We start from the raw sequence: 13,618 nt of genomic DNA, 5'->3' as shown, positions 1-13,618 counted from the left end.
GGCGCTGAGGCGGCCCGGCCCCGCCATGGACCTGCTGCCCCGGAGCCCCGGGGAGTTCGGCTCCGCCCGGTACTGGGACCGGTTCTTCCGGCAGCGCGGGCAGCGGCCCTTCGAGTGGTACGGGGCCTTCCCGGAGCTCTGCCCCGTCCTGCACAAGTACGTTCGGCCCCGCGACAAGGTGAGCCCCGTCTGGTGCCCAGCGACCTCCGCCCGGGCCCGGCCTGCCCCCGCGCCGGGCTCCTCCTGCACAGTCGTGTTCCGGCGTAAACTGCCATCGTGCGCTGAGGCTGACGATGCCAAGCCCCTGGCGTGCGGTAGCGAGAGAACAGGAGAGACCCCCGGGTTGCCCTGGGATGGGAAGCTCTGGGGGTTAAAACGCCCGGATCATCCCCAAAAGAGATGCAGCAGATGCATCACTTCTGTGCCCGTGTGACTCTTCTGTAGGGAAATGTTGTCTTAGGGCCCCGGAGGGTGGGTTTACAGGTGCTGCGGGTGTGGATTTCACAGAAGAGTCGTGACCGTGGCTGATAATTTGCTCGTAAAATGCTTTAGGGCATGTTTCCAGGGCGTTCTCACCATCATGCTGCACTTGTGCCACTCCCCAGGTTCTGGTGGTGGGCTGCGGGAACTCGGAGCTAAGCGAGCAGATGTACGACATGGGGATGTGCGAGGACATCGTGAACATCGACGTCAGTGACGCTGTGATCCGTCAGATGCAAGAGCGGAGTAGGAGCAAGAGGCCAAAGATGAGCTACCTGCTGATGGACATGCTTCAGATGGACTTCCCTGATGCCCACTTCCAGGTGGTCCTGGACAAAGGCACACTGGATGCCATCCTCACTGACGAAGAGGACGCCACTCTGGCCAAGGTGGACAAGATGTTTGCCGAGATCAGCCGGGTCCTACAAGTGGGTGGGCGCTACCTCTGCGTCTCCTTGGCTCAAGCCCATGTGCTGAAGAAAGCGGTGGAATACTTCTCCCAGGAAGGCTGGGTTGTGCGTGTCCATCAGGTGGCTGGCAGCAGGGACAAGCAGCAGTTTGTTCTACCAGTCTTCGTCTATGTCATGACAAAGTTCAGGAAGATTCCCGGCTCGGCACCGCAGATCCTGGAGATCTGCCCCGAGGAGCAGGACAAGCCAATGCGGGTGGAGAGCGTGGAGTGGCTGGTGGCAGCAGTGAAGGACAGGCAGCATTATGCCCTGCTCTGCAGCCAGCTGAGCAAACCCCCCTGCGGGGAGCAGGTTTCCCTGGATCTGTGTGACAAAGAGAGTGGGAGCCCTCGCTACACACTGCATGTGGTTGACAGCCCCTCGGTGAAACCTTCCCGGGACAATCACTTCGCCATCTTCATCAGTGAGTACAGCCTCTCATGGCTGCAATGAGATGATGCTCTGGCTAGGAGCTGCAAAACGGCCAGCAGTCCTGGCCCCGCTGAAATCAGGGCTGGAGAGGGAAATAACCTGTTTGCGTGGGGTTCGGTTGATGTTTTAGTCCTGGCTTTGTGGTGGGACATGTGTTTGCCTGGTGGCGCAAGCAGAGAGCTGGCACAGAGCTTGCTGGCTGAGCAGATGCCCGTCTGGCAGCAGAAGGACACTGCCTGCCCTGCCTTCAAGGTGGTGATTCCTGCTTTGATGCTGGTGACAGCCACCGTAGCATGTCGCTGCATAAAGCCAGAGTGCAGCGGACGCAGCCAGGAAGGAGTCACTGGTCTGTGCAGGCGTCCTGACTTGCCAGGGCCAGGCTGCTCGGGGCTGTGCTTTACTTTTGCACTTGCACCTTGCGGAGATGCATCAGGCTCTGCCAGCAGCACTGTTCCCTCCCTGGGTGCCTGAAAAGCTGGGGCTTAGCACAGTGTGGAGACAGGTCGTGAGGCTGTTGGATGCCCCCTTTCTTATGAGATGTGGCTTTTCCACCTTCCTGCATGAGCCTGCCCAAAACAGGGAAGGCCCTGGCTCTCTTGATGGTTGGAGGGCCTGGCTCTAGGCAGTGGTACCTCCTTGTGATGTCTTGTTGTTCCCTGTGGCTCACCTCCTGGAGGCTGGAGTGGTTGCTCGGGGACTGGGACTGGCCCAGGCTGATGGCAGCCCCTTCTGCAGTCCCGCAGGGCAGAGAAACCGAGTGGCTCTTTGGGACGGAGGAAGGGCGGAGGCAGCTGGCCACGAGCGCAGGCTTCAGGCGCCTGGTCACTGTGGCCCTGCACAGGGAGCAGCACTACGAGGGCATGGCTGGCATCCAGGCGGAGCTGTCGGGGAAGGTGATGGAGCTGGCCCCACCGGGCCTCCCTGCCCGGCAGCAGGTGAGCCCCGCCGCCCAGCCCTCTCTCTCGGCTTCCCCGAAACCGGGGTCAGGCTGGCTTTCTGCCAGCAGCGAGTCCCTCTTCTCCAAGGGAGACCAAGCTGCAATGCATGAGCTGGTTGCCTTGGCAGGGAGGAGGCTGGCCTCAGGTGTAGCTCCTTTGGTTTTTCCCTCCACCTGGCTGCCTTTGCTTTGGAGGCAGGATTTGAAGTGCCTGCTTGGCAGGATTCAGTGTGAAGTCCTTGCTCTCCAAAACCCAGCATCCCAAGAAAACCAGACATCCCGAAACCCTGAGAGCATCTGGCCTCTTCTTAATCCTGGCTTTAACTTCTCCTGTCCCTTCTGTCTCCTTTCTGTCCCAACTCCCCAAATCTGAGCTCTTGCAAGAAGTCTTGGGATGTTTGCTCCTTGTACTCCAACACGTGTACAGGAGGGGGAACCTGGTGTCCCATGCACTGGTCCCCAGCTGCCCTGTGTCTGCCTACAGCACATCCTGCTGCTCCCACGACATATCTGCTTCGTCCTAGCTCTTTAGCCCTGGTCAGGACAGTAGGAATACCAGGATCTGTTCCTTGCACTGGTCTCTGTCCTCCCTGCAGGTGCCCTTCGTGTCCGTGGGAGGGGACATCGGGGTGCGGACAGTGCGGCACCGTGACACCAGCACCCTGAGCGGGGAGTATGTCATCGAGGATGTGAAGGGGGATGGCACCTGCTACTTCCGACGCCTCATCTTCCTCCGCAACAGGAATGTGGTGCAGTCGGAGGCTCGGCTCCTGGCCCCCATGCCTCTCCCAGGTATGTGGGGCAGGTGGGTGTCATGATTTAATCACAGCTGGCAACTAAGCACTGCACAGCTGCTCGCTCACTCCTCCCGCTTTGGGATGCCGGAGAGACTCGGAAGAGTAAAAGTGAGAAAACTCGTGGGCTGAGATAAAGACAGTTTAATAGGTAAAGCGAAAGTCACGCAGGCAACCAAAACAAAACAAGGTATTCATTCACCACTTCCTATCGGCAGGCAGGTGTTCAGCCATCTCCAGGAAAGCAGGGCTCCATCACGCATAACAGTTATTTGGGAACACAAACACCATCACTCCGAACATCCCCCTAGTTTATGTGCCGAGCGTGACGTCATATGGTATAGAATATCCCTTGGGTCAGCTGGGGTCAGCTGTCCCAGCTGTGTCCCCTCCCAGCTTCTTGTGCACCCCCAGCCTACTTGCTGGTGGGGTGGGGTGAGAAACAGAAAAGGCCTTGACTCTGTGTAAGCACTGCTCAGCAGTAACGAAAACACCAGTGTGTTATCAACATTATTCTGGTCCTAAATCTAAAAGACAGCACTATACCAGCTACTGTGAAGAAAATTAACTCTATCCTGGCCAAAACCAGGACAGTGGGGCAGCCAGGAAGGGGCGGGGGCCAAGGGTGACTTTTTGGGGTGGCACAGAGATTGATATGAGAGGAAGATAAAATTCCCACTGGGACCTGCTTGCCTTCTCTGGGGGTGGCTCTGTGGGTGGTTTTGTGCTCTGCTGCCTGCCCTGTGGGTGGGACGGGCTGGGGGTGGCTAGTCCCCAGAAAGCATCCGTGTCTGCTTCCTTGCCTTACCAGCTAATGCCTCCTCATTCAGGCCAGAAGAAACGGAGGAAGGACAAGAAGAAACCCAGCCCCACTGAGCCACCCGCAGCCATCGACAAGAGCTACCTGTGCTGTGAGCACCACAAGGCCATGGTTGCAGGGCTCTGCCTGCTGGGAGGCCCCAATCCCATCCCAGGTGACAAGGCTGGTGGTGGGAGGCTGTGCCCAAGGCAGGCGTGGGGCAGGCGTATGGGTGTCCCCATGCCCCAGCTCCCTGGGGAAGGGCTTTCCTGGCTGGGCTACCCCATGTGCCCTTCCCAAAGCGGTTTGGGCGGGGGGGGGTTTGGATGGGTGGTGTGGGCACAGCTGTCCTGGTGGCTCACCCAGGTGCTCTCTGTTGGCAGGAACCCTGCTGGCGGTGCTGGTAGTGGGGCTTGGTGGGGGCAGCCTGCCCCTCTTCATCCACGACTACTTCTCACAGGCCCACGTGGCCGTGGTGGAGATTGACCCCTCCATGCTGGAGGTGGCCACATGCTGGTTTGGCTTCTCCCAGGACGACCGGATGCAGGTGCATGTCTCCGATGGCCTGGACTACGTGGCCAAGCTGGCAGCTGAAGGTATCACCTCGCAGAACATACCAGGCACCCTGTCGATACCAGTGGGTGATGTGCTGGGGACTAGAGCCCTGGACTTCTTTCACCCTCTGCTTCCCGTCCCTGCCCATCTCCTGCCATGTGTTGCAACGACTGAATTAACTACTCAAACTATCTGTACAAGATTTTATTTCACTAAAGGATCAAACTTATGTATGTTTCAACAAAGATCTAGAAAGAACTAACAGCATACAGCCAATACTACTAGCACAGGAGTGCATATCTGGCTCAGCTCGGATGTTTGCCAGTCCTCAGAACAGTTAAAGATAAAAACATTCCGTACACACTCGTGACTGTCTTCAGCCACATCTTCCCAGGCATACACAAGGCCATCCTCCAACTTGACCTTGTAAAACCAGTTCTTCAAAGGCCTGGCAAACATGCAGCACAACAAATTCTAACGTTCACTCTTGAAAACAAATGCCAGGTGTTCTGAGCTGCTCCCACATGTGTCACGAGCTCCAGCCTCAACAGGTCTCTGCAGCTCACAGGCCTGTCCTTGCCAGTGTGTGCAGGGGACCTTAGATTTGTTGCCTCCCCCAGCACTGAGGGCTGCTGCCATGGGTTTCATTTGGAAAGAGAAACCCCAGGAGGAGAGAGAAGCAGCCATAACATAGCAGAGGGGTTGTCCTGACCACCCTATTCGTTGCCTCCCCACTGTGTGTGGCTCATCTCTGTCCCATGGGATAACAAGTCTCTGCTCCTTCCTGCAGCCCCAGGCCAGTATGACGCCATCATGTTCGATGTGGATAGCAAAGACCTCACGGTGGGGATGAGCTGCCCTCCCCCAGCCTTCGTGGAAAAGCCTTTTCTACAGAAAGTTAAAACCACCCTTAAGCCAGAAGGTAGGAGGGGAGATCTGTCCATGTCCCTGCGGCCAGGCTGGCCAGTCCTGTGTGGGGTTTGAGTATAATGGGGCTCTGCTGCCGTTTCTCATCCTGGAGAGTAGCAGCCACAGCCAGGATTGCTGTGTGGCATCCGCTGCTCCTGGTGGGTCCCAGATCTGGGTGTTTCAGTGGGCGTTGTGACAGCAGGGTGGAGCGGGTGGCCTGTGGCACTGCTGGGTCAGGCAGGCTGAGACATTCCAGGGGGCCAGGAAACGTTGCGGGAAGGCAGAGGGTGTAGGTGGTACCTGGGAACAGATCGTGTGGCCACCTACAACCTGCGTGGCAGCGGGAACATGGCGCTGGGCCAAGGGCACCGGGGAGGGGCTGCTGGTACTCCTCGTGCTGCCGCAGGGCAGACGTTTGCACCAGGGTGGCACCGATTCAGTTGCATTCTCACAGGGAGGTGGGGAGCAGGGCGGTGTACGTGGGCTGGTCTGAACTCCCATCCCTCTCACCCTGCTGCAGGAGTCTTTGTGCTCAACTTGGTGTGCCGTGACGCCCAGCTGAAGGAGTCTGTCCTAGCCACCCTCAGGGAGGTCTTCCCGCTGCTTTATGCACGCCGCATCGAAGAGGAGGTCAATGAGATCCTGTTCTGCCAGCCCAGCCCTGAGGGCTGGCGGGACCCCACAGAGCTGGAGGCACGCGCCCGGGCACTGGAGGGTGCCCTGCGGCAGCCTGGACGCCCCTGGGACAGCTCGTACGTGCTGGCAGACATGCTGCAGGCTATCAAGATCCTCTGAGAGGGGCCTCGATGCTGCTTCAAAAAGAGAGGTGTCCCTGCGTGGGTGCTGCAGCCCTGCAGTGGAGGGATGCCTGTGGCTGGGATTGCCACTCTTCGGGGGCTGGTGGTGGCCTGAGTCTGCCTGAAGGATGGGACTGGTGCAGAGAGGCGCTCCCTGCAGCGGGGCTCCCCGGGAAGTGGTCCGGGGCTGTGGGAGGCTGTGCAGCAAGGGGAGGAAGGTGCTGTGGGTCTGGCAGGGCTGTGGGTTTGGGTCTGTCCCCGTTGCTTTCCCATTGGGGGAAAAACATCCCTCTGACTGTGCCCTTCCTTTCCATCATGGATGGCTCCTTCCCTCCGATGCTGCCTCTCCCTGCATCTACGGCATTCTTGGTCACTGATATCTGTGCAGAGCCCCAGCGCTGCCCCAAAGCCTGGTTGTGGATGTGTTCGGGTGGGCTGAGAGCTGTGAAAATAAAAGTGCTCAGGACTGCTCTGAGGCCCGTGGTGCTTTGCCAGGCTTGTTTCTGTAGCTCCCAGCGCCCCTGGAAAAGGTACGGTCTCCTCCACTTCTCAAGGACATGTCCTCGTGGCAGGCACTTGCCCCAGCACCACTTGCCTTCCCGAAATTGGACCCCACCGTGTGCCTGCCCCTCTTCTGCATGTCTCCAGCAATTGCCACTGTGAACTGGGACCTGTAACCCCCTGGGCCCCCAACCCTTCTTCTCCCCCCTGCCCCCTGGGCCTGCAGGGACCTGTGCTCAGACCCCTGGGCACACCAACCCCTCACCCAGCTAGTGCAGGTCAGCCTTTCTGCAGGATGAAAAGGCAGCAGGAAAATACCCAGCAGGGTGTTCCTACGGCACCCCATTCCTGCCCGGGCAGCTTATTTTGTTTGTCCCAAGGGTTTCAAAGCCTGGTGCCTGCCTGCGAGGTTTAGCTAAAGAGCTGACCCATGCGTCCTGGCTGGTTACAGAGCAGCTGACCTGCTGGTGCTCCCACATTCATCAGAAGCCATTTTGGGGGGTTTGTCTTTCTCTCCTGCAACAGCTGGTACTAAAATGAATCTGAGACATTGTACTAAAGTGACCAGCTTGTAGCCATCAAGGTGACAACCTGCTTAGGCACCACGATGCTTTGCCACTGCCACCATGCCCTCACCGCTTGCTCCCTTCTGCCACTGGCACCCAGAACAAGGACATCTAGATGTTTTTCTGGCAGCTGCTTCCCAAAGCAAACCTTCCTTAGCCACCTTGCCACAGCCCAGGGTCGTAACAGCACCTGGGAGGGATCTTACTTAGCTGTTGGTGTGGAGGCAACAGCAGCCGCATTTCAGCATCGCTGCTGGAGCCATCTCGCCAGCTTTGCAGGTCGCGCACCCTGTCCCACCAGCCTCTCCTTAGTAGGACCCGGCTCTCCTCCACCTGTGGGAAATCCTCCTTCATTTGGAAAGCTGAGCGAGAGGGTGCATGAGCCCGAGGGTTTGCAGTTCCCCAGCCCTGCAGGGGCCATGGAAAGGGCACCCCAGGAGCTTTCACCCCCTGAACTGGTGGGGACCATGGCCACTGCACCAATGCAGGAGACAGGGCTGTTTGTGCCCAGAAGGTACTACGGCAGCTGTGCTGACAGCAAGCATGTCCCTCCAATCAGCGACTGTGGCTATATTTTAATTTTAATTTGCCAGCAGGTTCTGCTTCAGAAACTGCTCTGTTCAGATCCCTTCTCTGATGCTCCCTGCCTTATTCCCCTTCACACAGAGGGACAAATCAGTGTCCTACTTTCTCCCTGGGCTGGCCTGCTTCTATGCAGAGGGAGCAGATGCTTTTTTAAAATAAGTGCTTTTGATGGTTCCCAGGCACTGGAGAGCAGGGTTGGCCTGCTCCCTGCCTCAGATAAAGGATGGCAGCATAAGCATGTGCCCTCCGTACATTGCTCACCACCTGGTTGCTCCTCTGCGCCATAGTGTTTGGGGCAGCATGTGGTCAATGGGAGAGACAAGGCTGGAGCTCGAGCTGGGTGGAAATCTGCCTGCCCTCATACAGTTAGCTTCTAAAGATCCTCTGTGATGAGCTCTTTTCTGAAAGATATTTATTATCCATCCAGCTTAGCGATGGCAAATTTCTCAACTGGATCAGCAGTGCTGCATTTAGTCTATTTTTAACTTATTTTTCAATTCTCAACATAATTCCAATGACATAGGTTTGTATGTGTGGCCTTTATTTTACCAAAACCATCTCCTTTCTTCCCCAGGAGCTCATACAAAGGCTGCGTTCATCTCTCCCTTGTCCAGTTCTGCCTTTCTGTTGTGCTTCCTAATCACTGCATAACGCCACATCCTGGTGGAAAAACAAAAGCCATCTATTAGAAACAACGTAAGGATGAAATCTCAGTTCACTGCAGCTGTCCTTGCAGCTACTGACAGCCCTACAAGTTTGGTCTGGAAATACATTTCAGCTGGAAAATTGGCAAATTCATGAGCGCTGCAAATACCTGACATCCTCCTCTGCAGGTGAAATGCTCTGAGGCTGGAATAATTGATGTGTGGTAAATATTTCTCTCCTGGCAGCCAAAACATGCAGCTAATGTGTATGTTTGGCAACTGCATTTCTGTTGAGTGTTTTGGCAATATACTCATGTTTACATCCCTTACTCCTCACTTCCTTCCTTTGCAGCGTAGGCACACTGTAAGTGGTGGGATAGAAACAAGCAGTGCTGTCACTTAGCAACCTCTGCTGGCTTTGAGATGTTGACTTTTTTCCTTTCTGGATTTCCCAGCACAACAAGAGATGGCTGCGTAACTCATCGCACAGCTCAGGCATAAGGCTGTAGCCAGCTGGGCATGCTTTGGTCTGGTCCAGCCCAAATCCTTCTTGGAGCATCGCATCCATGTCCTGCTGGTGCTCCAGTGAGCGAGGCACTGGGAGTTGATGGGTCAGCCCTGGGTTTCATGATCTTGGGTGGAGGGATGCAGCTGGTCATGCCCAGCCATGGAGGCTCTTTGGCCCAGGGTGACTCTCTGGCCAGGCAGCTGGCAGGACAGTGACACTATGAGGCAGGCAGCGGTGGCATGCCATGCATATAACCCATATGGTATAATCTCCTTGGGTGTCACAGCCCAGATCCCTACTCTGCAGAAGGACTGGGAGTGGCTGGGCTCTCAGGAAGAGGGTGGGGGTGGATGGAGGACACGCTGCCTCCAGCTGAAAGTACGTCAAGCAGCTGGGAGAGATTTTTCAGTAATAAAAGCTGCAGGGAGTGAGCACTGAGGCTGATTCCCTGCAGCTGGGAAGAGCTCTGCCCTGGTGAGCCTGGCCCTGCTGGTGGGTAATGCTGCTGCTACCTCCTGGGCATGGAAGGGCTGCAGCACAGCAAGGGCTGCAACAGCCACATCATGGAGGGTGGAAGTACCTGGGAAGTGTTTTGTCCATGAAATCTTCCCTCTGAGAAGCACTTGGCTTGCCTGGCTTTGTGACCAAGGAAGCAGGCATGCTGCCAGGCTGCAGCAAGGGACCATGGCTCTTTGCTGGATTGCTTGGGGCCGCAGGGAAACATGTCTGTGGGCTGCAATGCAGCACGGTGGCCTTTTTCTACCCTGCAACTGGATGCACTTAACTAAAGGATGCAGCTGGAGGTCACAGGGCAGGAGAGAGGCCACCATGCTGGAAGGGACAGGGATTGGGGTGTTGCTGTCCTATAATCTGTGAGTCAGCAGTGCCACAGGCTGCAGGGGAGAAGCAGAAAGCGCCTCCTCTTTACAAGGGGAAATGCTGCAGCCACTCTGGCTTTCGTTCACTGGCTTCAATTCTATCTTTTGCAGCTTCAAGGTCCGAGCTCTCCTCCTGGCAGATATGCAGGCATAATGCTGACCAGCTCCTTCATGCCAGCACTGCGGAGCCAGGTGCTGCTGAGGTCCCGGGAGCTCCCCTGTGCACAGGGCTCTGTGCCCACGCCTCCTCCTGCTTTGTGCCGATCAGCTGCCTGAAAAGCTCTGCAAGACTCTGGGTTTGCATCTGAAGCAAGAAGGAGGTGAGGAAGGTCCCTGGAGAGAAGAAGATCATGCGTGAAGGAGCCTGCCTCTTCTAAATACTTCCCTGCGGGGAGGTTGCAGCCTTGTCTGTGCTCTGCTCCCCTGGGGTCCTGCCCGCTCTCCTGGCAGGGGAGCGTGCCTGGCTCTTCACTGCAGGCATCTGCAAATCTCCTTTCTGGCAGTTTACATATAACCCATTTTTCATGAAGGGAATTGCACTGGTACGTGTTTATAAAGCAGCCTGGGGACCTGATCCGAATGTCCTCAGTTTTAATGTCACGCTGCCTGGTTAGGAAGAAGTGTCTGTGGGTAAGTTTGTGGGCTCAAATGCTGCAGATGCTGCACCCTGAAGCCAGACTGGTTTTGCTGTATATTTTTCTGGAAGTCAGGGCAGGACAAACCTTCTGTCCATAGGCTTGATCTGAAATGCACCGGATGCTTTGGCAGGGCTGCGGGCCCCAGGCAGGTTGTGCTGGAGCTGGTGACATCTGGAAATGAGCAGACCACGCTGACAGAGTCAGGGGTGCTGGCGTGCCGCCCTGGGCAACAGGGCACCCTTCGTGCCGCACCAGGGAATGGTGGTCGGCAAAGGTCTTCTCTCCTTGCTGAGCCTGTCACATGGCAAAAGGAAATTATAAATATCATGGGGCATAACTGAGCACAGGGTAAAAACAGAGCGTGTTTAGCTGGCTAACTGGTGAGCAATGCAGCGCTCTGCTCCTGGGGATCATGCCTGGTGCTCCCCAGGAAAATGGTTTCTTGCGTGGTTCCCTGATGCTGGTTTGGGTCTTTTTTTTCCAGGGTTATTCATTACAAGAAGCTTTGCAATGGTCTCTGCTAGTACTAACCCTGTTTCCTTTAGTTTAGCGACTCTGAGTCTCAGCAAATTCAGCCAGGCTGGGCTCTGCGTGGGGGTTTGGAGCAAGGTGCCTGGAGAAGTCAGTTAGAAAAAGCAGAGACCTGAAGATATGCTCGAGTGCCCTTCCTCTCTTCACTGCTCTTTGAGTTGTTGGAAAAATGAGCACCCTTGTGATAACAGGGGAATGCATAATGAAAATGTTCGTGCTTTTTCCAGGAGGTGGGAAATCTATACTTGGCTGCTTGTGGCTTTTTTTTTGGGGGGGGGGGGGGGGGGTTTTTTGTAAGCAATGGAGCCACAGGGTGAGTGTGGTCACTTAGCAGCTTTAACTCAGCTTCAAGAGACAAAAAAGTTTGGTTTGGAAACTTCCCAGACTTGGGGGAATAACTAAAACTTTTCCTAATCATAGATGTTTTCTTTTTTTTTTTTTTAATTGTGGAAGCAAAGAAAGATGTAACTTAAAGACCTAATGGAAAGGACAGTTCCCTAGGTAATCAATTTAAAGGTGTGCATAGCATCGCTCCCAAGGCATCATGCCTCTTTTAATCTTTGTTAATCTCTTGTGGAGATGCAATCCTATCGCCAGGCTGCTCTTCTGCTGATCTTAATTATTTCACTGGGGCAGCACAAAGTGGTCTGGTGCTCAGACAGGGTGAATTTGGCCAAAATGCGATACTGTTCTTCCTGACTTCCAGCCTCCATAGAAACCCATGAACTGGAGGAAGGCCAGGCAGCTACTCTAGTGCCTCCTGGCATAGCCTGCTTGCTCAGGAGTGGGAAAAAAAGTAATCATGCTGTTAATTGGCATAATTATGTCAATAACCCCCAGGCCCCATCTAGATAGAAATGATCGCAAGGCTTTTCCCAGAGGCTGTGATGCTGGGGAGGTGATCTAACTGCAGTGGCAAAGCCACTGCTAGAGAAGCCATCTGCGTTATGCAGATTAAAAACTTTTAAGCCAGAGCTAAAGCAAACTGTTCGGTTTTCTTCCAGGATTAGAAGTCAGTCTGTCGTAGAGAGTAATTTTTTAGAATTATTGAGAGCTCTGGCCAAGAAGTTTTGAAAATCCTCCAGATTGTTAGTATCTGTCAGCCTGCGGGATGTTCGCAGTTCCCTTTTGTTTTGCTTTTCACGCTGAGTGAGGCTGGTGTCTGGTTTAATACAGAGGATAACTTTTATCGTTGCAGGACTCCAAAGCCTCTGTTTTGGATATTTCTGTGTTGTGACTGCTGCCAGTAATCACAGATAAATCTCATCTCTGTTGTTCGCCTGTGCTTTTAGCTCAGCCCCAGTATGCATTTTTAACTGAACCCACTGCAATGACATGGCTCAGACCGTGTTATCCTTTCCCAGCCTGTTCCTGAACCACCCACCGGCTACCACCCCTGCCGGACCCAGCTTCTCAGGCCTGCACTGACACGGTTCCGGTGAATGCGTGTCTGACCCTGGCAGTGCTTCTGCCCGTGGCTGAGCCTCGGTGCCGTTTGCCAGGGCCCCTCATGTGCTGCAGGGATGGATCGTGGTTCCTGCTGCTCCTGTTCCCATCACAGGCGGGAACCAGGAAGAATTCAGCCCCTGGGACTGTTCCAAAATACCCTGCTCGGCAGATTGGGAAGTGCTGAAGCCAGCTGTCTGCCAGGTCCCATGCCGGCAAGCGGGACCCCAGCTCCCTTGTGTGCTCCCGATTTGGCCCTGTTCCCTGTTTGGTGCCAAACTCGTAGAGGAAGAGCACATGCCAACCTCCCTTGGGTGCTGGAGGATGGCACAGCCTGGCACGGCCCTGTGCTGGGGGCTCGTGGGGGATGCCGCAGCCCTTTCTGCCACCGAAACGGGGTGGCCAGCTGGGGTCGGGGGTCGGGGCTCTCGGGGGAGAGGAGCAGCACGGTGGTCTCATGGGTGGGTGCGCTGATCTGGGCAAACCGTGGTTCTTGCGCCCAAGGGTCCGGGCCCCGAGGCCTGCTTGTCCATGTGTGGATGTTTGGGGACGAGCCCACCCAGCTGCTCGAGCGGAGCGAGCGGGCAGCGGGTGAGCGGGGGCTCCAGGCTGCCTGGAGGACCCCGCGGGTGCTCCCTGCAAGCTGCTTGGCCTGTGCCGGTGACCGGCAAGAGGCTCAGCCGGTGCCACCGCAGAAAGGGCAGAGGGTACCGCCCCACCGGGGCTCTGCCCTGCCCACCGGCACCGGGCAGGGGGGCGTGGCCGCACCGGGCACGGGCGTGGCCTTTCCGCCGAGACCCCGCCCCCAGGCTCGGGGGTGGGACGCATGCGCAGTGCGCCGGCGTTACCTGTCAGCGGCGGCGGGCGGAGGAGAGGAGAGGAGGCGGGGAGGGGACGGCGCGGCGGGATGGAGGGGCTCATCCCGCTCGTCAACCGGCTGCAGGACGCCTTCGCGGCGCTGGGCCAGAGCTGCCTGCTCGACCTGCCGCAGATCGCGGTGGTGGGCGGGCAGAGCGCCGGCAAGAGCTCCGTGCTGGAGAACTGCGTCTCCAGGTGAGGCGGCGGGCACGACATCCCCTCAGCGTCCCGTTCCCCCCCCCCTCGCCCCGCGCGCTATTCCCGACGGTTGGTTCCCCCTCCCTTCCAACGGTCGCCGCGCGCGCCCCCCA

At 56.5% G+C, this 13,618-nt stretch overlaps 2 protein-coding genes across 4 annotated transcripts in view; both read left to right on the top strand.

Moving 5' to 3' along the window:
• METTL13 (methyltransferase like 13) overlaps positions 1-8,617 on the top strand; it is an 8,792-nt gene extending 175 nt beyond the window's left edge. Inside the window, exons 1-9 of one of the 3 annotated variants that reach the window (XM_010581337.1) lie at positions 26-178; positions 606-1,353; positions 2,097-2,296; positions 2,895-3,090; positions 3,923-4,066; positions 4,275-4,487; positions 5,237-5,368; positions 5,876-6,370; positions 8,379-8,617. In XM_010581337.1, the coding sequence (XP_010579639.1) occupies positions 26-178; positions 606-1,353; positions 2,097-2,296; positions 2,895-3,090; positions 3,923-4,066; positions 4,275-4,487; positions 5,237-5,368; positions 5,876-6,150 (2,061 nt within the window). In that variant the 3' untranslated portion in view covers positions 6,151-6,370; positions 8,379-8,617. Of the gene's footprint in view, positions 1-25; positions 179-605; positions 1,354-2,096; positions 2,297-2,894; positions 3,091-3,922; positions 4,067-4,274; positions 4,488-5,236; positions 5,369-5,875; positions 6,403-8,378 lie in introns of those variants that run through there. The other 2 variants (XM_010581322.1, XM_010581329.1) reach the window with 2 other exon arrangements.
• Positions 8,618-13,275: 4,658 nt separating this feature from the next.
• Positions 13,276-13,618, top strand: part of DNM3 (dynamin 3) — a 185,051-nt gene continuing 184,708 nt past the window's right edge. The window contains exon 1 of the mRNA XM_010582141.1: positions 13,276-13,502. Coding sequence (XP_010580443.1) covers positions 13,276-13,502 — 227 coding nt within the window. The remainder of the gene's footprint in view (positions 13,503-13,618) is intronic.

Source organism: Haliaeetus leucocephalus, unplaced genomic scaffold (genome assembly GCF_000737465.1).
Source record: "Haliaeetus leucocephalus isolate CR32 unplaced genomic scaffold, Haliaeetus_leucocephalus-4.0 Scaffold76, whole genome shotgun sequence".
Taxonomy (NCBI): domain Eukaryota; kingdom Metazoa; phylum Chordata; class Aves; order Accipitriformes; family Accipitridae; genus Haliaeetus; species Haliaeetus leucocephalus.
Note: the sequence above shows the minus strand (reverse complement) of the source record. Positions and strands in the feature narration are given on the sequence as shown.